This window comes from Mytilus edulis, chromosome 7, assembly GCF_963676685.1.
Source record: "Mytilus edulis chromosome 7, xbMytEdul2.2, whole genome shotgun sequence".
NCBI lineage: Eukaryota > Metazoa > Mollusca > Bivalvia > Mytilida > Mytilidae > Mytilus > Mytilus edulis.
Genome location: NC_092350.1, coordinates 60,988,824 through 61,015,922, shown reverse-complemented (window position 1 = coordinate 61,015,922; position 27,099 = coordinate 60,988,824). Strand labels below are relative to the sequence as shown.

Below are 27,099 nucleotides of genomic sequence, written 5' to 3'. Positions count from 1 at the left end.
ACCCATATATACTTATAACAGTCCATGTCTTCATAACAAGTACCAATTGACATACTTGAAATCGACCACATTTCACAAATCTTGATAGTGACTGAACTTTATGATAAAACCGTTGAAGAAATGTCGGATCAAAGAAGAAATTTCCTTTACTGCATCTAATACTTATATATAAAGACTATAATAAAGTACTATAAAAAAAACAACTTAAGAATTGTACAACATGACAATAGATTGCTTTGATTTTACGATTTTTACAATAATCTAATCAACAATATTATACAATAATTAACCGCATTAATCGATAAAAATTTAAGTGATGATTAATGCATAGAAATACCTAGATCTATGGTAAAAATCAATATTGTCCCTAATCTAAAGCCTACGTAAGCTTATGTCACTTTTCTCCAGAGGATCAATGGTTTCTAATTCCCAAGAATCAACATTCAAAGGTCGTTCGATCTTAGTTTTGTCAAGTCATGCTGTTAATGAAATATATTAATGTCTTCAAAAGCACTATTGCATGTACTAAATGACAAATCAGCGGGATACTTAAATCAGATTTAAACCAAAAACAGTCAATATATGTACTATGGTACTATAATATCAAAATTTCGGGGCAGCCCCAATGTTCCGACACCCCGTTAGTCCGACACCCCATTGGTCCTACACCCCACTAGTCCGACACCCCATTAGTCCGACGCCCCATTGGTCCGACACACCAATAGTCCGACATTACAATTAATACCGACCAATAAGTACTATTATGTAAATGTTTATCTTTACGAGGAACAACATAAGATAACTTGCATACCGGAACTGTGAACAAACACTTTCCACATCAATTAACTATTCAATTAAACTGATATCCAAACGGATTTTTTTTACCCCTCACCCCTCCATTGCGGGAGATGCAAACAACAGTCTTCATCTTCAACTCATTCATTGGTAAATGAATTGATTCAATATTGTTGATTAAAGATATACATTCATTGGTTAGTTTAACCGAGACCGAAAACTGTGAGTTATTTCTGTACTTATTTGATTGTTTATTGTCTGTCCTATTATATAGATCTATTGTATTTGAAATAAAAGTGAACACAAATTCAGAAATTTTGCGACTTAGATCAAGGGGTATCCCTAGAGTATCTATATCAAATGCAACAAAAAAACTCGACCTGTAAAAATGACAATACAAATGTTCAAGTTAAACAATCCCTACATATTTTTCGAAACACGCCTCCGGGTGCAGGAGTTTTCGCTGCATTGAAGACACATAAGTGGCCTTCGGCTGTTGTTTGGTCTTTGGTCGGATTGTTGTCTCTTTGACACATTCCCCATTTCCATGCTCAATTTGACTATTAAGAAAAATAAAAGTTGTTTAAAACAAAAACTCGCACTCTCAACCTGAAATGTAACTAGGTGATCTGGAAGGATATAAACAACACCACAAAGAAAGTCTCACCAGAAGATCGGTATATTCTTACTTGTTACCGGTATTCGAATGTGCAATAGTAGTTTCACGGAACCAAGAAAAAAAACCACGTACATATAATATATTATTACAAAAAGCATCTAGCTAGGTAAGGTATCAAAATATCAACGAAATAAATGCAGTTTCAAATATTGGAAGTAATGTTATGGCAATTCTGTGTTTGTTTTTATATGCCCGTAAATTTTTTGACTGGACGTATTATGGTATACAAATGTCCGTCTGTCCGTCTGTCCATCTGTCTTTTCATAACTTTTCACACTTCTTAGTTATATTAATGTAAAGATATGTATACTTTTTGGTGAGGATTCAAAAATCTTATTTTAGAGTTATTGATTTTTTTTGTAAAACAAGAGGCTCTCAAGAGCCTGAATCGCTCACCTGAATTTTTTTGGTTTAATCTCTCATCAATGATTATTTTGGCTTTTCAATTTATTTAAATGTTCTTGAAATCGTCCTATTCTCTTCAAAAGCCAAAAAAAAAATCAATTTCTCCTATGTTCTATTTTAGCCATAGGAGCTATGTTTCTTGACATACAAGGAAATGAAATATAAAATTTATACTAGATACTCTGAAACTCTGAAACTCATTTAGCCTAAGTTTGGCTGAAATTGATACAGCAGTTTCAAAGGAGAAGATTTTTTAAAGTAAGTCAACATGATGAACAAATTGTGAAAAAAGTTTTTAAAGGGCAATAACTCCTTAAGAGGTCAATTGACAATTTTGGTCAAATTGACTTATTTGTAGATCTTACTTTGCTGATCATTTTTGCTGTTTACAGTTTATCTTTATCTATAATAATATTCAAGATAATGACCAAAAACTGCAAAATTTCCTTAAAATTACCAATTAAGTGGCAGCAACCCAACAATGGTTTGTTTGATTCATCTGAAAATTTCAGGGCTGATAGATCTTGACCTAATGAACATTTTTACCCCATGTCAGATTTGCTCTAAATGCTTTCGTTTTCGAGATATAAGCCAAAAACTGCATTTGACCCCTATGTTCTATTTTAAGTAACGGTGGCCATGTTTTTTGACGAATCAAAAATCTAAGCACACACTTTGTGCAGGATAATCTAAAGAACAATCATGCTAAGTTTCATCCAAATCCATTCAGTAGTTTCAGAGGAGAAGATTTTTTAAAGTTAGCAAATATGATGAACAAATTGTGAAAAATTGCCATTAAAGGACAATAACCCCTTAAGGGGTCAATTGACAATTTTGGTCATATTAACTTATTTGTAGATCTTACTTTGCTGATCATTTTTGCTGTTTACAGTTTATCTTTATCTATAATAATATTCAAGATAATGACCAAAAACTGCAAAATTTCCTTAAAATTACCAATTAAGTGGCAGCAACCCAACAATGGTTTGTTTGATTCATCTGAAAATTTCAGGGCTGATAGATCTTGACCTAATGAACATTTTTACCCCATGTCAGATTTGCTCTAAATGCTTTCGTTTTCGAGATATAAGCCAAAAACTGCATTTGACCCCTATGTTCTATTTTAGGTAACGGCGGCCATGTTTTTTGACGGATCAAAAATCGAAGCGCACACTTTGTGCAGGATACTCTAAGGAACAATCATGCTAAGTTTCATTCAAATCCATTCAGCAGTTTCAGAGGAGAAGATTTTTTAAAGTTAGCAAATATGATGAACAAATTGTGAAAAATTGCCATTAAAGGACAATAACCCCTTAAGGGGTCAATTGACAATTTTGGTCATATTAACTTATTTGTAGATCTTACTTTGCTGATCATTTTTGCTGTTTACAGTTTATCTTTATCTATAATAATATTCAAGATAATGACCAAAAACTGCAAAATTTCCTTAAAATTACCAATTAAGTGGCAGCAACCCAACAATGGTTTGTTTGATTCATCTGAAAATTTCAGGGCTGATAGATCTTGACCTAATGAACATTTTTACCCCCTGTCAGATTTGCTCTAAATGCTTTCGTTTTCGAGATATAAGCCAAAAACTGCATTTGACCCCTATGTTCTATTTTAGGTAACGGCGGCCATGTTTTTTGACGGATCAAAAATCGAAGCGCACACTTTGTGCAGGATACTCTAAGGAACAATCATGCTAAGTTTCATTCAAATCCATTCAGTAGTTTCAGAGGAGAAGATGTTTGAAAAATTGTTAACGACGACAGACGACGACGACGACGACGACGACGACGACGTCGACGACGACGGACGCCAAGTGATAAGAAAAGCTCACATGGCCTTTTAGGCCAGGTGAGCTAAAAAGGGGGATTCTCACATGTCGCGCCATATAGAAACTCTAATTTATCATATAGTATTATTGCATAAAAATTCACACACAAGACGACGGGCGTATCATGCGCTCATGGCGTTCATTAAACACTGTGCATATTTCTACATACGCTGCATGACGTCATGGAATGCAAAATGGAGTTCTTTATCGCTTCATATACCGTATACCGGGTTGTTTTTGTGGGGTGTAAATTTTCGCGAATAGAATAAAATCTCCAAATTAAATTCCGCAAGTGAACATGCAAAGGTATGATAAAAGTTATGAATCCGCCAAATTAATGACTTCCAAAATATTTCGCATTTATACCTTTAAAATTCAATGAAAGTCGTGAATTGTTACACCCGAAAAAATAACCCGCTATACGGTATATTAATATAACCAATGAAATTTCAAGAGTATTATATTTGTTTTAATAAACATGATAAAATTGAGAATGGAAATGGGGAATATGTCAAAGAGACAACAACCCAACCAAAGAGCATATAACATTCAATCATAAAAATCATGCATATCATAGTCATGATAATATTACGCATAATAGCGTTCGCAGGTACCTAGATACATGGGTCGTCTTATTGGCTATAATGCACGAGAATGCATTACAAGAATTGTATGCATGCTCCTTATTAACATAATATTACGGACGTACTTGTACAGGCATTTTCCTTTTGAAAACCAGTTGTGTTTATACCTTTTAGTTTATAACATACATAGACAATTTATACTGTCATCTCATGACTGCACATAATTCAACTAGAGTCTCTCAAGGTTAAAATCATTATTAATAGTATTAATACTAGTATTAGATATTATAATGATAACAAAAAAAATGCAAAATTTCCGTAAAATTACAAAACTCAGGGGCAGCGACCTAACAACGAGTTGTCGTATTCGTCTGAAAATGTCAGTGCAGATAAATCTAAATCCAAAAAACATGTTTGCCACCTGTCAGATTTGCTCTATATGCCTTAGTTTCATAGATATAAGCCAAAAACTGCATTGTTTTCCTATGTTCTATGTTTAGCCATGTCGGCCATGTTGGTTGGCAGGCTTGGTTATCGATCGGAGATATGTTTTAAACTAGATACCCTAGTGATGATTCTGGCCAAGTTTGGTTAAAAGTCATTAGATTCAGAGAAGGAGATTTTCGTTAAAGTTAACAGACGACAACGAAGACGGACGACGGACGCCAAGTGATGAGAAAAGCTTACTTGATCTTTTATGTAAGGTGAGCTAAAAATGTACATATTTATTAGCATATGTTAGTCATATTACACGGAGTCTAATGAACAGCTTGATAATCATTTTAAAGTTTTTTATGATTTTGCTAATTTTCAGGTATAGGCTTCAACAAGTGGATATATGAAACAGCTTTTAGTAATTTATAAGTCAACTGCGATTGTCGATTCTCTAAAATGGAACTTATTTCCCCTAAAATTGTGTGATGACGATGTTTTAATCGTGCCAATATATATATATATATATATATATATATATATATATATATATATATAAAGAAGATGTGGTATGATTGCAGATGAAACAACTCTCCACAAGAGACCAACATGACACAGAAATTTACAAATATATGTCATCGTACGGTCTTCAACAATGAGCAAAGCCCATACCGCATAGGCCCCGAAATGACAATGTAAAACAATTCAAACGAGAAAACTAACGGCCTTATCTATCAAAAAAATGAACGAAAAACAAATAGGTAACATATAAACAAACGACAACCACGGCATCCCAATAAAAGATATATTTATCAGGAATAAAAATAAAGATATATATTAATTGTAATTCATAAATGTTTATGATTTTTATTATAATGTAAAAGGTGTACGGTAAATAAAAAAAAGGCCTTTGAAAAATATTTTCTTTAGTGAGTATAAAACAACTAGGTTGATTATGTTTTTAGTACAAGTTTTCACGATTATTTGGTATAATTATATTAAAACGTATATAAAAAATTCAAACATCAACATTAATCAGCAGTATTTAGCATTTTCTTTCAATTGACTGTGATCCTAACAAGTCTTTCATCTTATGTAATAACAAATAGTTACATACACAACGATACAAGCCAATTCCCAAGCTGATACATAACCACAAATATTGTTTTTCTTTAAAGTTCTTAAAATTTCTCAAATTGAGAAATGTTGTTTGATTTGCCGATTTTATAAATACAATTAGTTATTATTATATACACCAAACAAAAGATCAAACTATAAAGAACTTGTTGATTACGTAACTTTTATAATTAATCAGGATTTGATTGAATTAAGTGATTACGAGTGGCATTACCTTAGTTCACAATCATCAGACAATTGTTGAATAAACAAACCATTTCTAGACTAATGATTTGGTTACACAAGACATTATGATGAGTAAAACATGGAAAATATCTTCACTTTTAAAAATATGTCAGAGCTGAGGGGGGAGGGGGTGTAGGAGGGGTCCTGATCCCGAAATCTTGGGCTTAAAAACACGAAATCCCGAGGTCCCGAAATTCGAAAAAAAGAACTCTCGGATCCCGAAAGGGTCAATCCCGAAATCCCGAGTTTAAAAACACCCGATCCCGGAGTCCAGATAAAGGTCATATCCCCCCTCAGAGCTGCTATACAAAGAGACTCAGTTTCGTATCGATTAAAAATAGTTCTTTAACTAGTATACTCCAATACTTCACTTACCTGTTGTCATCCATCATCGACACTTTTCGCAAATTCCGTTTATACTGTTCAAATTTGTCACAAATTCCTCCATACAGTGAATATAGTTTATTCATATTTTATTATGGGGCCGGATCGACTTGGGGACGGATCGACGTGGGCCGGATCGACTTGGGCCGGATCGACTTTGGGCCGGATTGACTTGGGGCCGGATCGGTTTGGGGCCGGAACGACCGGATACCGCTCCTGACAGGCACATACATACATAATGTGGCGGGATTAAACATGTTAGCGAAATTCCAAACCTCCCCCTAACCCGGGACAGTGGTACAAATGTATAACAGTACAACATAAGAACGAACTATAGAAATCAGATGAAAATGGCTTAACTCATAAAATGGACAAAAATACAAGTGGATGTGGTCGGGTACTTGTGTAAATTTTATATATCTTTTAATGTACGAACGCAGTTTGCAATTATGTTTTTCAGTATTTCAAGCATTTGCATAGTTATATATAATGGCATAATCTATGTTAAAGTGTCGGACTAACGGGGTGTCGGACTAATGGGGTGTCGGACTATTGGGGTGTCGGACCAATGGGGTGTCGGACTAACGGGGTGTCGGAATATCGGGGCGACCCCAAAATTTCATGTATCATACTACATTTTTCAAAAACAAAAGTACATGTACATGGTACAATGTACAGTTTAAAATAAGCAACATATTTTACTACATGAATAGAAGAATTCCAAAATGAATGAACTTTTTTAAAATTGGTAAACATATATACATTTCAAAAAGTTGAAAATATTGCCATGTCTACTTTGCATAAATTACATGCAGTAGTCTTCAAAAGCGGAAGTTAAAAGCATATAAAACAAACAAACTTTATGTATTATGTATATGAAGGTTCTTATCAGCTTTTAGTTTGCTAGCACTGGGTGAATACTGCTGCTGGTTAAGTATAAGTCCCAAGGGGCATTATAAGCTCATAGATTTACTGAGAAAAAGCTGCTGATATTTTTATTTCATTTTTCAGAAACACAAATTGTCTAACTCTTTTCATATTAATGTATCTGTCTTAAATTCAGGTGACAATGCTTATCAACTGCTACACATCTGGTTAGAGGCATATTATAATATATTTGAGGTTAAAAATAATAAAGTAATGTCAAAATTTCAAGGGAGGTAACCTGTGACTCAATTTTAGGTGTATGTATGTATAATCATGTCATACCTGTCCATAGGCAAAAACTGTGGCATTGTAACCTTCAAAACACCTGGAAAAAATAAAACATCAAAAGAATTAACAAAATTGTCAACAAATAAACAAGATCAAAGAACTTATCACCTGTAATCAAAGACAGCATCAACAAGATCTAAAGAACTGATAATTAATATTTAACATTTAAAAAACACAATGATTTTATACTATTTAGGTCAATATAAAGCTGATAAAATTGCTATATAGAGTTGTTAAATTCCTGTTAGAAATATGTCAAGGTATGAAAATACGTTGTGATCAAATATACATGGAAAAAAGACATCAGGCCTTGTGAAGCTGAGGCCCACCTTTGCAGTTTGGGTGCAGGATTTTTCTCTATTTTCCTATTTGAAGTCTTTAGCTGTTATCTGCTCATTGGTCAGGGAATTGTCTTTTGACATATTTCCTATTTCTATTCTCAATTTAACTACAATTAGGATTAAAATAACTGTGTTTTATCCATACTCATCTGAGGGCTGACTTAAAGAACATAAAGATGCTGTGTCCCACAATGAAAAGGCAGTAAATAAAAGAACCTTTATCTATAACTTGAGTTTATTTGTGGTACTTTATCACAGGCAACTCACACACTCTGTTAGTATAGGAAGTAACAAAAGTGTTGATGGCTCATTGACAAATACACAAAATCTCTTATATTTACTCATCGTACATATAGGGGCCTGTTCTAATGACAACATACATGACTGTGTTTCATGTTTTGGTGCTGTCCATTAATTTCAATTCTCTCATAAGTTCATAAAATTATGTCAACTTCAAGAAGATTGGATACACACAGACTTCACCAAATTTGTCTTTCACAACCAAAAGCCAGCATTTTAAAAGATTATTGGTAGATGAAACCGTTTTCCGCTACCCAGCAGTACTATCAAGTAATAATGTCCATAAAATATATAATACTGAGTACTTAACACTCATAAGAACTTAAAACAAGGTAACAGGAAGATATATATCAGACAGATTTAAGTGCAAAATATTACTACATGGATGTCTAATACATGTACATACATTTTATATATAATTAATGCACAAGTAATTTATCTTTTTCTTCACATCACCTAATGTATATCATACATGCATTGCCATTAGGTCAAGATAGTGAATACTTTTTCAGTTTAACAAATAAAATTGAGAACGGAAATGGGGAATATGTCAAAGAGACAACAACCCGACCAAAGAAAAGAAAACAGCCAAAGGCCACCTATGGGTGTCTTCAACACAGCAAAGATATCCCTCACATAGAGGCTTGCTTTAGCTGGTCCACAAGACCTTAACGAAAATGTGAACTAATTCAGTCAAAATGAACTTGTAAAGACTTGTAAAAGGGTGCTTTCCTACTGAACTATAAGAAACCTTCTGAATTACTTTGATCACTGTTATAAACTATGTTTTACCAGGTGTATAGAATTTGTGTGATTGAATGGACAGTTGGGCTCCATAAATGGTGATTTATTTCTAAAATTGTATTTTGTGATAATTTCCTGATTAAAGTTCAAAGAGGATGAACGTTTGTATCTGCCTGATCATTCATTCAAATGTAATCACTTCCTTGATATTCCACAATTACCTGCTAAATTACATGTACATGTATGTTTCAATATCCATTATACACTGTTTATTTTGTCCTTAACACAAATAGATCATATTCCATAAAACATATTTTTGGAGTCACACTATTCCAAAAATTTAATTTAAACATGTCATATTTTATCTTTTGATCAAATACAAGACAAAAGTAGGTTTCACAAAATTAGGCTATTAAAAATTTGACACTGATGCCTTTTAAATACTTTTAAACGATCCTAACTTAAACCATTGTAGATTTAAGTTCAGCTTACTTAAAATCCCTGATCAATTTAAAATAATTTACCGAAATCAAACAAGTGCCTTCATCGATACTTTATTAACGATCGTTTTGTGTAGTGAACTAAAAACTACAATTGTTATACCATTTCTTTTTGTACAAATGTTGAATTAAAATTAAACAAAAATTGAGGTCTGATTGACGGGTTGATAGCTGACTTTTATTTCTGTGTCAATATTTAGAAAATAGTGTTTACTCTTGAATGAGCTCACATCAAAATATTATTGGGTATGCTTAAAAATTTCAAATGATAATTTAATAAACTGACCACCATACATTTTCTGTAATAAATGTTAATAAAGTTTTATGGATGAGAAATAGTTAAATTTCAAGGATATAATAATGTTTTGAGATTCATGTGACAACCAAAATGAATGCTGTCAATACTTTTTTTTTTTTTTTAAGCAAAAGTTTCAAGGCCTTACATGTATATTACAGTAAACTTGGGTCCGCCTATATTAATCATGGTGAATGATTTGTTTAACCCATTTAATGATTCTTTGTGGCCAGACCACAAGATTTGTTACATATATTTTTTTTTTAATTGACATAAAAATATAATCTATTAAAATAAAATAGAACAGTATATACATAATATAGTAGATGAATGTGTGTCTGATAATTTTTTTTATTAGAAAACATGAATAACAAACTGTCTGCATATTTATTCAGGAAGTATATATTTATATAAAAGAATAAACTGTCAAAAATATTTAGATTTAAAAAATTCTAATCATATTACACAAGACATATAATTATTTGCTCATGAAAATTTGATTTCATTTTTAATGCTTTATAGTCTATTTAAATATGCATAAGGATAAAATTATGCAAAAAATGGCGCAACTTTTTCCATCTTACATGGGTTTTTTTTTCAATCGCATAGAAGGCTTTGAACTTGTTGAATAATACTTAAAGAAAATGAATGAACTGTTTTCTCTCTATACAAGTTGAACTTAAATGGGAAAAAAGATGAAATCACTGCAGGAGTCCTTAACCCATAATACTTCTATAGATCAGAGGGTAATCCTCTTTCAATGGAAGGAAGGTTACATATGTGTTTAGAATAACAATCACAACTTCGTAGCTATCTCATAACTATGTATGATGTTAATTTCATATGTAAATATGAAATGTTCATTTCTTAGGAGATAACATTTCAAAAATTTTAAGTCCTGATCTCTTAACTTCAGCTTTATTTGGTGTGAAGATATAAATGTCAAATTATGATGGGTCACCCACATTTGATGGTGTATTATCGTCAGATCATGTTTATAGGATTAACCCTGAGCGTGTGGGAAACAAGTTTTTAATAAACACGCTTCTAAATAGACAAAAAACATTGCGCCATTAAAAAGAATGAGCTTATAAACATTTGATATTCAAAGGATGTAAAATCGTCCTTCTGACAACTTTATTTTCACCCAAAAAAATCACTGGAGAACTACTGAAAAAGTTTGCCAACTCTATACATTTTGTACTAACTACCCTGAATATGGATTGGGAAAAGACAAGTGTAGCAAAACTTGAACTTTTGCAAGTTTGACAGATCTATACAGTTTTTAAGGAAGTCAGTGAACGCAGAATTACCTGCACTCAAATAATTTGTTCTATTAATTTGTATTTTCCACTGACACCCGATGGTTTTTATTTGGATCCCTCGTCACTACATTTATTTAAGGAACAATACCTAACTGTACTACTTAATAATAACAGTAGCCGTCTTTGTAATGAAGTGTAACAACCCTACATTGTCGAACAAGACAAATGAATTAAATCAACCCGAATTTATCTAAACGATCTTGTCAGCTCAATATAATAGCGCAATGATTGGGTCATAGCATGGATCGCTGACCTTTCATAACATGACAACAACCGTATGCCACTCCTACGACAAACCACATACAATCACTGAACCCTACGTAAAGTCATTGCTCAGGGCATGTTTCTTTGTGATATGATATTACACACCCTATTTATAAAAACCTACAAGATTTTGATACATGTACATGCAATTATATGTATAAGCCTTCAGCTGATGAACTACTAGTTCTAGTAAAGGCTTACATTGTACATGTATGTATATAAAATCATGTATTTGAATAACTGATACATTTATAGAAGTCACTTAACTGAGGGCATGTTTCTTTGTATTAAGATATTACACACCCAATTTATAAAAACCTACAAGATTTTGATACATGTAGATGCAATTATATTAGCCCTCAGCTGATCATGATGAACTACATGTACATCATTTGTACATGTAACTTCTAATTACAGTAAAACAACTGCACATACATGTACATGTAGAGAATCTTGTAGCATATTGATATATATATGCATATTGATTTAATTATAGGTATAAACATACATACACATGTATAGTACAGTACTTAATTATAAACAATGATAGTACAAGGACTTTTGATTCCAAAACTATTTCATAGAAGTTGAACAGTGTAAAATTCAAGAAAAATGGTCTTGAACATGTTGAACATCATTCTGAAATGTGCAAAAAATTCCTAAGTGGCTTTTCAATCATTTTAGTTAACAGCTAGCACAGATAATGAGACCCCAATGAAAAAATGAAAAATAATTGATAAGAATGATTTGGTTTTTCTACTAATTTTTATTTAATGTTAAATTTCAAATCTTTATCGAAATTTTCACTAGCATTATATTAACGAAAGACTTCAATTCAGGGCACTGACTTTTTTCATTTTTTTGTTGATTAAATTAAATTAGTACAACATTCTTTTGTTTTATATGTATACATTGTATAAATGGCGACAGGCTGATCAGATACAATATAGATAGGCATGCCTCGTTACCTTGATGTAATGTATCTATCAATACATCATAAATAGTGTCTATGATCAATAATTAATATAATTGGTACATTATCAAAATGGGATAATTGATCATAACAAATCTAGTTCTCTTCCATTTGGCAATATTGCACAATAAACCTATATATATTATATAAATAGCTAATGGGGATTTGTTGATATCAATATTTTTATTGATTGAAGGTCAGAAAAGAACTGTTGTTTATGAATGTAAAAATAATTGTTTTGTAGTTTTGAACAAAATGTGCACCAAGTACCAAGTTTTTAATACTTCTGAATTTCTGGTTCACCTACATGAAATCCAAGAAAATTAGTCGAAGAATAATCAATCCATTATATATACATGATATATACATGATATATGAAAAGATAATAAGAAAACTTTCTTGACGAAACAATTATTCCAGACCACAGGAAAATAATGAAAGATTGTGATATGCCAAGTTAAAGATAAATAATAATTGGTATGTGTGCCAATGAAACAACTCTCCAACCAAGTAACAATGCATAAATAGTTATAACAATTGTAGGTCAAAGTAAGATACATGGGTTTTTTTCAATACCATTTCAACACAGAGCCTAAATGGATCACACCGAAAGGCAATTGTTGGGATTTGTGAAGTTGTTTATTTTTAGTGTCTTTTTTTCTCTAAATTATTAACACATGCTTCTGTCCTTCTTAATCTTAATATATTTGATTGACTCCTTAGTACATGTATATGCATTCCCCCTCTCCCCCGTCCCCAATATTTTTTTCTTCATATTATCTTTAATAATATATGATACAATACATGTACACATTAAAAGATTGTATTTCTTAATCTATGACAAGAGTGCACACGCTGAAATGTCTCGCCTTCTATACTAATCATTGATATTATGTTGATAGTCCTAAGTAAAAAGCTAAGCTTTATAACAACTGTACCATAAACTTAACATTAACCAAGATAACTAAACAAAGACCAATGAACCTTGAAAATGAGGTCAAGGTCAGATGAACCATGCCAGGCAGACATGTACAGCTAACAATGCTTCTTTACAACATATATAGTTGACCTATTACTTATAGTTTAAGAAAAATAGACCAAAACACAAAAACTTAACACTGTGCAATGAACCGTGAAAATGAGGTCACGTTCAAATAAAACCTGCGCGACTGACATAGAGATCATTAAATATTTCCATACACCAAATATAGTTGACCTATGGCATATAGTATTAGATAAAAAGACCAAAACTCAAAAACTTAACTTTGACCACTGAACCATGAAAATGAGGTCAAGGTCACATGACATCTGCCCGCTAGACATGTACACCTTACAATCATTCCATACAACAAATATAGTAGACCTATTGCATATAGTATGAGAACAACAGACCAAAACACAAAAATTCAACTATAACCACTGAACCATGAAAATAAGGTCAAGGTCAGATGACACCTGCCAGTTGGACATGTACACCTTACAGTCCTTCCATACACCGAATATACTAGCCCTATTGCTTATAGTATCTGAGATATGGACTTGACCACCAAAACTTAACCTTGTTCACTGATCCATGAAATCAGGTCGAGGTCAAGTGAAAACTGTCTGACAGACATGAGGACCTTGCAAGGTACGCACATATCAAATATAGTTATCCTATTACTTATAATAAGAGAGAATTCAACATTACAAAAAATTTGAACTTTTTTTTCAAGTGGTCACTGAACCATGAAAATGAGGTCAAGGACATTGGACATGTGACTGACGGAAACTTCGTAACATGAGGCATCTATATACAAAGTATGAAGCATCCAGGTCTTCCACCTTCTAAAATATAAAGCTTTTAACAAGTTAGCTAACACCGCCGCCGTAGCCGCCGCCGTTGCCGCCGCCGGATCACTATCCCTATGTCGAGCTTTCTGCAACAAAAGTTGCAGGCTCGACAAAAACCATTTATAAGACAGCTTTTCTAGTGCAGACAACATATTACATCGTATATGTATCCTTGGGTAAATGAAATATTTCACTTGCATCAATATCTACATATCTCTATTAAATATTCATAAAGTTAATGAAAAAGTTGTGAAATTGGTGCATAAAATTAAGGCTTTCTTTTGATGAAAAAGGACAAAACATACTGTTTAAAATGTTATTGAATTTCATACATTCAGTCATTGTAAAATGTACATGTAATCATATTCCATGTATTCAGAGCAGAGTGACACTGCTCAACTCCCATTTAAATTTCATTACAATTTTGTAGGCCAAGGCAGTACATCATGTAAATTTTGCAAAATACCTCTAGGTTTCAAATGATCTATTATGTAATAATTGAATAAGGTTCATATTATACCAGATTTTTATATCAAAAACCACTGTCGCCTTTATTTATTTATACCAACTTTAACAAGGTTATCTTCAAATTCAAAATATCTGTTATGATGTTTTAGATATGTAAATTTATCATTACAGAATCTTATAATGAAAAAGTTGACATCAAATGATTATCATTATCTTAGATTCTAAACCTATATTAAATACTACTAGAATCATAAATTTCATAGAAGTCTACAAATGTAAAATATTTCCTGAAGTTTCCTGTGTTGTGATGTGACACTTGTTTCAGGTAAGGGTGAAGGTTGGAACCTATTAAAACGTTTAAACCTGCTGCATTTGTTTGCACCTGTCCTAAGTCAGGATCCTGATGATCAGTGGTTGTTGTTTGTTGTTGTGGTTCATTTAGTCATGTTAGTGTTTCTTATTTCTCGGTTTTTATATAGATAAAATTTGACCATTATGAACTTTTTCCATGTGAATGGTTTTACACTAGTCATTTTGTGACCCTTCATAGCTTGCTGTTAAGTGTAAGCCAATGCTCCGTATTGAAGACCGTACTTAGACCTATAATGGTTTACTTTTACACATTGTGACTTGGATGGCGAGTTGTCTCATTGGCACTCATACTAAATTATTATTATATATCTTAGAAACACTAATCAATCAATCAATAATAGAGATCAATCAATCAATCAATCAATCAATCAATCATAGAGAATAAATTCACATATTTTTTTCTATTCTCAATTTTATTACTCGTACAATTTTTCACATGTATATGATATATTACATGTATATATATAACAATATTGTACAATTATATCTAATAATTTGTTTTGAGTGCTTTTTAATAATTTATTGATCAGGGGAGGTCTGTTTGATCTAGATGTTATCCAATTTTCCAATAAATATATAAAACAAAATCTATTTTATCTGTCATTTGGGATCAAAGACTTTATGATGATAGGGCGGCCATTGATCTAGATAGTAAGGAAAACAAAAGTATCAATATTTCCAACAATTTCTGTGTCCTTTAGAAGTAGGTTATTAATTCTGTATACATGTACAAATGTACATATTGTACATGACCATCAGTGTAACTTGTACAAATTTTTTTTTCTAAATATTCTAATATTTCAATTATTTCTTCTTCCTATTATCAACTGAACTGTATGCAAACTATTAAGAAAGTCAACATTTCAATACATGTCACCTTTGCTTGTTTAATAAACTTTAATTTTTTCCTACATTTTTTTTCCTATAAAATTTATTTTCAAAAAGTACGGCAATTTAATTTACTTTAATTAAAAGCTTAGTTTTCAGGGACAATCCTAACTGAATCCAATTCAAGCCAGATAATAAAACCTTCCCTAGCTAATTATAGGTTTCTACGCTAAACTTTCTGAACATAGTATTATCCAGTTGTAGTATAAACTATAATGAACCAGTACTGGTATGGCACATATTGTTGTTAAAAATGAAATGAGATACATTTTAATGGTTAATCTGACAAATTTCTAGACCCATTTGACATTACATTATACAGTATAAAAGATTATTTAGGTTTTCTGCAGCACAAAAGAGTCTAAGGAGTTTAAAGAAACAGAAACTGTTAAAGTTCATAATGACAATGTGTCACCTACACATGATTTGCTATTGCAATAATCGACCAGTGCTTCACTGAGCACTGTTTTTTTAAAAGGTGTGTTAAGTCTCAGTATTGCTAAATCTTCAAGTTTCTTTGAATTGCTTTGGATAACAATCATTGAATTTTGCTTATTTATTTTTTTCTTTTAACGAATTTCCTAAATCATGATGCTGTTTACAATTTATTTGTTCTTTGGGTACAAATTTATGTGCCCCCTCCCCCTTTTTCATCATCTTTTTCCTACAAATGCAAATAAAGTTGTTAAATGACTATTAGTTGAATTCTGCTTTTCAAACTTAAGTTAAAACCCATTAATATTAGGACAACAAATTCAATATTCATTTAGACGATACAATAATTAGCTCAACAATATTTAAAACCACAGACCCCAATACTTTTCAATACAACATTTCATTCTCACTAACATAATTTTACAGGAGAATGGCTAAAGCTAAAGGGATTAACCATCTACATTAAGATAAGCTTGAGACAATCAGATATATACAAACCTCCTCAGGTGTGTACTATAATCACTGACCCAAACTAAATCTTAACTAAATTCTTAAACTTGTAAATGTAAATATTTATCTGAAAGGTTTAACATGTGGATAGCCTTTTCATTAACATATAAATGTTATTCCTTTAATCAAACAGAAAAGAAATTAGAATTAGACCTGCTTGTATTCTTTGAGACTGACATGAATCTTCAGATATATATGCATTGAAGCATTTTTTAAACAAGTTATACATTATAGTGTTTAATTTTTTTTTTACAAGCATGAGAATTGCAGATAAGTTTAATTTAACTGATTCTAGTGTTTGAATTACAATGCAACATACATATATTTCGTTTAAACAAATTTATTTATAGTGGATTGGGAAACAAGATATACATATATATGTAATATATTTATATTAATCCCTTTCCACTTTGCAGGTGCAAGTGCTGCCTTGTAGCGGCATTAGCCTGCTCTTTTTCAAATCTACATCCGTCTTTTATGTGCAAAAGATATGGCTCTCTCTTAACAAGGGTCAGCCATTTATTGTCCCCTTTCCGACAGACTATCATCGTTTCTCATGACCATACTCGCAAATGGTGTCAAGGGAGAGCTGAAAACTCAGTCACTGTCAGACTGACATTTTCTCCCCTGAATGGGGATCAAACCTGAGGAACCTTTGTGTTAGTAGTCTGATGCACTAACCACTACACCACAGCTCTCTTAAACCTCATCATAGGCGGATCCAGGGGGGGCCCGGGCCCCCCCTTTCATGGGAAAAATTTGGTTGATTATATAGGGAATCATTGAAGCATGACTGGAGCAGGCCCCCCCTTAGGAAAAGTTCTGGATCCGCCACTGCTCATATTTTAGCACTAACTGTAAAATACATTTGATTTATATGTACATGATAAAAAAGTTTCAATCGCCTACAAACCACATTCTGTAAAACATATTCCACTACTTCAGTGAAACTTACCCGTCAATAAGGTTTCTAACACATGAGTTGTAAATAGCATCTTGTTTGGTCGGAAGGTCGTACACGTAGTCAAATGTAAAGGCTTTATCTTTACCCAGGAGTACTTGGTTGTCCTCGGGTAGTACAGTGGAACATATCTGACACATGTCTATCTTCTCTCGCGCCAACTGGGGACGGATTCTGAAAATATCAATAAATATATACAATGTATCATTTTGACTGTGAGATGGAAACCAACAATAAAAGCGCTGTTCCTTTGCTATTTGTGTGTTTGTTTGTTGTGTATTTACTGATTTTGTGTCATGGATTATTGGATACCGCAGATATCCTTTTTTTTTTCTATTACTCATGCATGTTAATTTATACATTTATGTTATTCTATTGTTTCAGAAAAAGGGAGAAGGTTTGGTACCATTAAAACGTTTAATCCCGCTGCAAATGTTTGCACCTGTCCTAAGTCAGGAATCTGATGTACAGTAGTTGTCGTTTGTTTATGTAATTTATACGTGTTTCTCGTTTCTCATTTTTTATATAGATAAGACCGTTGGTTTTCCCGTTTGAATGGTTTTACACTAGTAATTTTGGGGCACTTTATAGCTTATTGTTTGATGTGAGCCAATGCTCCGTGTTGAAGGCCGTACATGTACATTGACCTATAATGGTTTACTTTTATAAATTGTTATTTGGATGGAGAGTTGTCTCACTGGCACTCACACCACATCTTCCTACATTTGTATATCTACTTATCATATACAGAAAATGAAGGCTATAAGTCAAAGAGACAGCAATCAATTTGCATCTAGTAGTACATGTATAGTGCTTAACATACTTCATTGTACTCTGGGATAGAAATCAAAGTTTTCAAGTGGTAGCCAAGCCAATAACTTTGGTTGACCAGTTGATTTATGTGTGCGTCTTTTTTTTTAACATGTATTTTCTAACAAAAGTACATTTGTACCACAGAAATAAAGCATCTTAGTCATGTAGTTGGATAAATTTAGTTTATGGTTTTGTCAAGAAGAAATTTGTCAACCTCAAGATTAGTTTTCTGTATACAGTGTTGTTAAAAGAACTTCATGTCATTTGAGTGTACTCCAGGTTGACACCTTTCCGTTTATTCATACCATGAATTTTTTATGTCACTTCAAGAAAGAAGTACAAGATTTTTTAATATAAATATCTCCAAAGATCTCATGTCCTTCATTACTCAAATATGCACTAAATACATATATTTTGTGTTAAAACCTTTTAAGATGACTAATTAAATGTACTTTTAAGATTATTGATTACATAACTACGACACCAGCTACTATTTATATGTCTGCTTTTAACAATGTGCTTATATTGATTCAAGAAAACACCAGCAAAGAAAATTTAAAATCAATCTATTTTTGTACTAGATTCATTGTACATATGTACCTTCTACTTATGCATGCAAGCGCCCTTGTCATTCATTAGTCTTCAGGAGAAAATTTTTGCTTACTGCAGTCATGATTGTGTAACATACAGATTACAAATAAATGCATTTTCAATTTCATGAGTTATTTGCTAATTTCGCCATGAATATAAATGTACGATAAAATTCCAGGTTCAACACCATGTTTTGTAAAATGTCTGGATTCTGAAGTGACATCAAATTTCGTTTACTTTTTGGAGTGTCTGTGCAACATAGATATGATCCCTATTACCTAAGCCTAGATCTTGGAATAATTTTTATCAAATGTGAAAAAAAAACACTTTATATATACATATATATACATGTATATATATGGCAAACCAACACCAGAAGTTACAATTATCGTGTGGTTTGTAATGCAGGGTGGTAGGAGTACCCAGTAAATACTGAAAATGAAAAACAGTTGGTCATCATTCATGCAATGTTACGGATAGTCATTATCAATAGAAGTCCATACAAATAAATTATCATGACAATACAAAAGGGAGAAACTGGACTACTGCCACTGGGTCCCTGCTTCTCAATCTCAATATCCTGTACCCTGATGTTCTTACAATCAAGCGGGGCAAAAAAATCAATTTTCAAACTGCCTGGGAAATCAGGTCTCTAATTATGAAAGAACTTCCATTTATAGATACATGTATAAAGGTTAATATTGATTAAATCAAGATCTCCAGTGATGGAATGTTCGATAGGATATTTTATGACATAATATTGAGTCACTGTTACGTGTACTTAATTCATACCTTTGTAACAGATGCATATAAACAGAAATAGATTGTATATGCATATAAGGAACAGTACAAATGTCAATGACTTAAGATTTTTATTTACAAATAAACTGCGAAATGCTATATAAACAACTTGTGCATCGAATTGGAGTCAACTGCACCTGTCATGACTGTGAAGTACCGCAGTTGAACTCGCAACATCAGAGTTGACTAGCAAGTGATGTAGTTAAACTTCTTAGACCACTGGGCAAATGAGGCCCCTTATCATGTGTATATGATGTGCTTTAGAGGTATAATCAACAGCAACCTGTTCAACATCTGCCATGTGAGAATATTTTATATCTATGGGAAAATTAAACACATCCAGACCGTCCTGACTGACCACTGCCAGTTACACTTATTTATGATTTCATCACTCAGATATATTCAAAACAACATTAAATATTCCTGTCATTCAGGACATTGTATTAACCTATTTTTAGCAATGATTTACATTTTGTAATATTGAAGTTTTACTGTTTCTTACTTGTACAAAAATGTTCATATATATGCATAAAAAATAATGCATCTGTTGGATAATACATAAAATGCAATGTTAAATGAAAAGCTTCATTTAACAATTTGAATACTTCTTGCACAGATGTGCAGAATTGCAGATTATATGCAAATGAGCTTTAAGCTTAAAGGTTAATACATATGTCCCTAACTGTTCATATATATTCTAATTAATAATTATATAATGTATATATATATATGTAAAATGTCAACTGCTGGCCTTCATTACATAGAAAGCATGGGACGTACAGTACATGAACTTTGTAAGACAATGTCAGACCCTGAAGGGTTAACATGGGTTAAAACTAAATGGAATAACCATGGTGCACATTATATACATTTTATTGCCTTGCCAAAAAATTATTGAAGAAAAAATATTTTCTTTAGAAATGTTCATGCTAATACATTGTAATACTAGAACATGTACATTTTTGTAGGACTTGCTTTTAAAAAGTATTTCTGCTGACTAATATTCAGCATGTTCAGTCAAATGTGTAGCAAGATGGACAAGTTTTTAGTGGTTTTAAAAATACCTAAATTTATAAATGACCACATGAAGACAGTCATGACAGTTGTTTTCTATTTCGATTGATGTGTTTGAGCTTTTGATTTTGTCATTTGAAAAAGGACTTTCCATTCGGATTTTCCTTGAAATTCTGAATTTTTATTATTCTAAATTTGTACATTTATCATGTTTATACAAAAACATTTTTTTTTTTTAATTTTCCATGAAACATTTAAATTGGTGGAACACTGAAATCCCTGTTTCCTAAATTTATCATGTACATTTATCATCAACAAAACTTTCATTAGGATACAAATACATGTAATACGTAGCTTGATTAGAGCCTACAACGTACACATTTAACATGTTCCACATGAAAACTGTTTATTACTAATTTTGTGATGATTTGTTATGGTATCGTCTTTCTGTGTTAAATATGATATGGTACATATAATGTATATACAAGTATATATTTATTCCTTGTATATATACCATCTGAAACCTTGTATACTTGTCACAGGTGAGATAGTTCTATGATGTCAATATCTTTACACCTGTAATTTATTTTTTCATTCACCTTTTATAAAATATTTAAATTTTATCATATATACTATAAAGTATGATGGAATTTTTAAATTTCAAAAATTATGTTTGAACAAGCGTCAACAAAAAAATTGCACCACCTACATGGAACATTAAATACTGTTTTTTGCAATTGCTTAAATTACATGTTCAACTTCAAATCAATACATGTAGTAAATGTTCATGAATCCTACAAGAATGAATATAATGAATGCATATGATGATATGTACTGGACACGAACTTTGTAGTCTCATGAAAATCCATGTGGAGTCTGGAGTCACCATTTTGAAATTGTTTATTTTTGCATATATAATGAAACTGATGCAGGAATATCATTATTTCTAGACAGTATAAATCATGTACATGTAGGATGTAATATATTGCAACAGAACACATGTGTATATATTACATGTATACATTGTATGTACATGTGCATCATGTTTACGTGTACATGTACATGTATGTACAAAATGTATGTTCAGTGCAGGTATTGAAAAATATCATGACCATGATGACATTATTTTCTTTAAAGACATGGGGTTAACATTGTACTACATGTATATGATACACATTAATTTCCTGAAAATAAGTGGCGTTCCAACAGGCCATCATCGCCATGTAATTTTCAATGAAATTTTTTAATGAAATTACCCTCCTTGACACCACATGGCTTATTAAAAGAATGAAACCAGTGTATCATGTATATCATCATGAGCATGTATATGTACATTTATAAGGGTAGGCCGTTTAGCATCAGGCGTCAACTGTTCATTTTCGGCAACCTTTAGCATTAAATTGGTTAGAATTTTAGTGCTTAGTCAGAACATCATTTATTTACTGATTTTTTAGATGTCTCATTTACTATCCTTACCGTTAATATTTACATGTAATGTTTTTTTGGAAAATAATTAACCAGATTTGTCAAAATCAGTTGATTTTCCTATCTTCTAAAAGAAAGTGATTATTTTATCGTCATGATCATGTAACAAAAATTACTGTTTACATCATTTTGTAAAAAGTTTTACCAATTATTCAACTTGAAGGTATATCCATTTATACAGTGTACAGAGTCAGAGTTAGAGGGGGGCCCCTCATTTCTGGGAAAAATTTTGTTGATTATATAGGGAAAGCATAACCAGAGCGACCCCCTCTTAGACAGTCAGTGGGCCCCCACTTACGAAAATTTCTGAATCCGCCACTGGTGTACCTTATACAATGTAGCTATTTGTCCGTCATTACTGGACATCACAAAGTTCATGTAAAATTTGGACATCAAAATACAAATATCTTTAGCCACAATGGGAAAGTGATTGTTGTTCATGTTGTTTGACATCAGAAAGTTCAAGCAGTCCAGATTCTTGGGTCAGCCAGCGCAGATTTCTATTAGGCGCTAAGATGTATTACGACCCTCATACAAGGGTCGTAATGTCCTTTAACGTCAGGCGTCAAACAGTAATTTTCATCTACCGTTAGCTTCAAATTGTTTAAAATTTTACCATAATTCTTCAAAATATCCTTATCGTGATTTGTCAGAGGTCTCAAATAATTATCATTACCATCATTTTTGGAGAGAAAAAAATAACGTGATTCAACTATATCATTCGATGTTTTTATCTTCAAAAAGATGGTATATTTTATCGTCATATACCTTTAATGTCATTTGGCAAGAATTTTTAACGTTATTGGTCATGAAGGTACCCCCATGTATGTGTAATCATTTTCAGGGATTCTGTCGGCATTGATTTGCAACACATTAAATTCAGAAAAATGCTATACTACGTTTTTCACAAAATCCTAGAAGGGATTAATGTTTCAGCATGAACTAAATTTTGCTTTCCCATTCATTTTTACTCTATTTGAAACACTACTTATCATTCTTATGAATCATTTTTTGTGAATAGGATGTCAACAAAAAATTAACAGTTATAAAATTAAACTTATTATACAATTATAGTTAATACCTCAACGCCACCCTGACACTACTGTCGTCCTCCTTAGTTTCCTTCTTCTCTGTCATCTTACAGATTTTATTTTTTTACTTGTTGCTTACAAAAAATTTTAATCTTTCCAACCCATTTTCACACCTAAATCCCAAGAGTTTCAGCCGTACATTACGGCAAATAATATATTCCTTATCGATCACATTATTGGCATTGATTAAGTTACATGACACATTTTAGAAATAATGAAAATATAAATCCAAAGAATATTCAAATTTTCGATCTTCACCCTCCTTTCGTTATTTTTCTCGTTCACAGTGCCATCGTTTGGCGGAAACGAATCTAAGTGGAGATAACTCTGAATATGAAATGAAGAAAATTCCCGCCATATTTTCGAACTAGTACACATGATACATATATAATTTTAAAAAATAATAAATAAGCTCCATTTTGAGAGTCGGCAAAGTACAAGAACTTGTGGCATAAGCTGCATTGAAATGAGATCCAAGCCATAATATTACAATACTTTAACATAACAAAAATTAACACAAAAGGCTACATGGAGCCTGGGACTTTCTATTTAGGCAGCAACCACTTGATTTTCTGGGGGGGGGGGTCTATGTTTTTGTTTGGAAAAAAAGTTTGTTTCCAAATTTTGGAGAAAAAAATAATTTGTTTTTGATTCTGAGAAAAAAAAATGTTTGTTTCACCCTCAGCTGCCACTATATGTAATGCTTAAATTGAAAGAAAAAAATTGTTTTCGACTTGTCGCGAAAAAAATAGATTGTTTTTGTCCAGAAAAAAAAACCATAGCCCCCCCCCCCCCCCCCCCCCGAAAATCAAATGGTTGCTGCCTTAGAAAGTTCCTGATGGAGCTCCGTATAAGACTGAGGGGCGAAAGATACCAGAGGGACAGTCAAACTCATAAATCGAAAATAAGTTGACACCACCATGGCTAAAAATGAAAAAGACAAACACACAAATAAATTAATAGTACCGTGACAAGAAACAACATATATATAGACAACTGATAGAGTGTAAATCATGTCAATATTTCTCTTATTTGTTTTTAAGTCATTTATTTCATTCTTTACATTTTATTTTTGTATCTAGCTAGTATAGTTATCAGTAGTTTGTAAAGTATCTGATTTCATAGAGGTCATAGCCTTTTAGCATGTGTTAGTTTAGGTAGTATTTTTATTATTGGTGCATAGTTGGTGCATTGTTGGTGGCAATATGTATAAAAGAGCTCTCTGTTTTAGTGTTTAGGAGAATTGAAGGCAAGACATTTAAGAACAATACAATGTGGAAAGTTAATATTTAAAAAAGGATTTTTTGTTATTCTAGCGATAACATTTCTAGATACATCTTAGTAGATTACTGATAGCTTTGGAATTATTATTATTTCTTTATACTTTGTCCGCACAGTATTGGACGTTGTTGCGTGGTTCTGCTCAGTATTAGACACTGATGCGTGGTTTTCTCCGCACAGTATTGGACGCTGATGCGTGGTTTTGTCCGCACAGTATAGGACGCTGTTGCGTGGTTCCGCTCAGTATTGGACACTGATGTGTGGTTTTGTCCGCACAGTATTGGACACTGTTGCGTGGTTTTGTCCGCATAGTATTGGACACTATGCGTGGTTTTTTGTGTGTGCACAGTATTGGACACTGTTGCCGATTTTATAAGGAGTGCCGTTTATGATACCGTGTGAAAGTAATGTGCCAATGAATATATGAACTATGCATTTTGTAAACTGTATATAATGTAAATTGTGTCCTGGAATGGAGTTTTAAATAAATAGATTAGTGAATTTACTTGTATATTTCTTTGACAACAAGACTACACATTATTGGATTATTTGATTTTGAATTATTCGTTATTTCCACATTCCCGGCCTGACCAGAAAGTTTGATGTTACTCGACCGCCATGGCACAACTATTAAAGACTGAGCAACACGAACGACTGCCCCACAAAAAACTGGGGGTAATCATCAGGTGCTCCGCAAGGCCGGGTCAGCAGATCCTGCCCAACATGTGGCAGCAGTCGTATTGATCATGATATTACAAACTTGGTAAATATTATAGTCCAATTCGGTATGTTACATTCATGAAAAGGGCCAAGGGGATTGTAGTTACGACGTAAGAAACATATCCGATATCATCTGCATGCATAAGTCGTGTATGTTTTATTTTTATTTTAGTGAATCTATAAAGTTTTAGAGTTTTAGTGTGACGTCCATTTTCACTGAACTAGTACACTATTTTATTTAGGAGCCAGCTGAGGACCATCTTGTTGGATTTATTTTCTCTTACAGTAATAAGCAGACTTATGAGCATGATAAGCTAAGTATTAAAGTTAAACACAAATTCAAAGTGTAAAATAACCATTTTGTCGGGATGTATAAGTACCCGGCCACGTCCACTTGTATGTTTGTCCATCTGATGAGTTAAGCATTTTTCAACTGATTTTTATAGTTCGTTCTTATGTTGTACTGTTATATCACTGTCCCAGGTTAGGGGGAGGGTTGGGGTCCCGCTAACATGTTTAACCCCGCCACATTATTTATGTATGTGCCTGTCCCAATTCAGGAGCCTGTAATTCAGTGGTTGTCGTTTACATATTTGTTTTTCGTTCATTTTTTATATAAATAAGGCCGTTAGTTTTCTCGTTTGAATTGCTTTACATTGTCTTATCGGGGTCTTTTATAGCTGACTATGCGGTATGGGCTTTGTTCATTGTTGAAGGCCGTACGGTGACCTATAGTTGTTAATGTCTGTGTCATTTTGGTCTCTTGTGAACAGTTGTCTCATTGGCAATCATACCACATCTTCTTTTTTATATGATGAGAAAGTTGATTAACTGCAAAGATTAAAGATAAGATCTGATCTAAATGGTAAAAAAAAATAACAATTCGTATTCACAAGCTGCAGAAACAGTTATTCCCATTCCAGACTTTAAAATATTTTTAAACTGGCTTATGTAGATTAGTATTTTTTTCTAAAACCATGAGGCAGATTATTCTATATAACAGCATCTGCATATCTAGAACAGTTCTTACCATGCATAAGTGTATACTAGTATTCAAACCAGTAATTACAAGTTTAAATAGATATATAAAAAAGAAGATGTAGTATATGATTGATGATTGCCAATGAGACAACTTGTTACACAAGAGACCAAACGACACAGAAATTAACAGCTTTAGGTCACTGTACGGTCTTCAACAACAAGAAAAGCCATATGAAAGCAATATATTATAATATCTATATTTACAATCTTTTAGTATAACTAAAACATGCAAGTTTGGTACCATTAAAACGTTTAATCCCGCTGCAAATGTTTGCACGTGTCTTATGTCAGGAATATGACGTACAGTATATTGTTGTCGTCTGTTTATGTAGTTCATACGTGTTTCTAGTTTCTCGT

General features: G+C 32.4%; 1 protein-coding gene across 19 annotated transcripts in view; it reads right to left on the bottom strand.

Moving 5' to 3' along the window:
* Positions 1 to 27,099, bottom strand: part of LOC139481922 (kinesin-like protein KIF21A) — a 275,709-nt gene that overhangs the window by 107,256 nt on the left and 141,354 nt on the right. For 17 of the 19 annotated variants that reach the window (XM_071265469.1, XM_071265480.1, XM_071265479.1 and 14 more), the window contains exons 1-3: positions 23,691 to 24,007; positions 17,900 to 18,079; positions 7,691 to 7,733 (exon numbers count right to left, since the gene is read on the bottom strand). In XM_071265469.1, coding sequence (XP_071121570.1) covers positions 7,691 to 7,733; positions 17,900 to 18,079; positions 23,691 to 23,746 — 279 coding nt within the window. In that variant the 5' untranslated portion in view covers positions 23,747 to 24,007. Of the gene's footprint in view, positions 1 to 7,690; positions 7,734 to 17,899; positions 18,080 to 23,690; positions 24,008 to 27,099 lie in introns of those variants that run through there. The other 2 variants (XM_071265470.1, XM_071265486.1) reach the window with 2 other exon arrangements.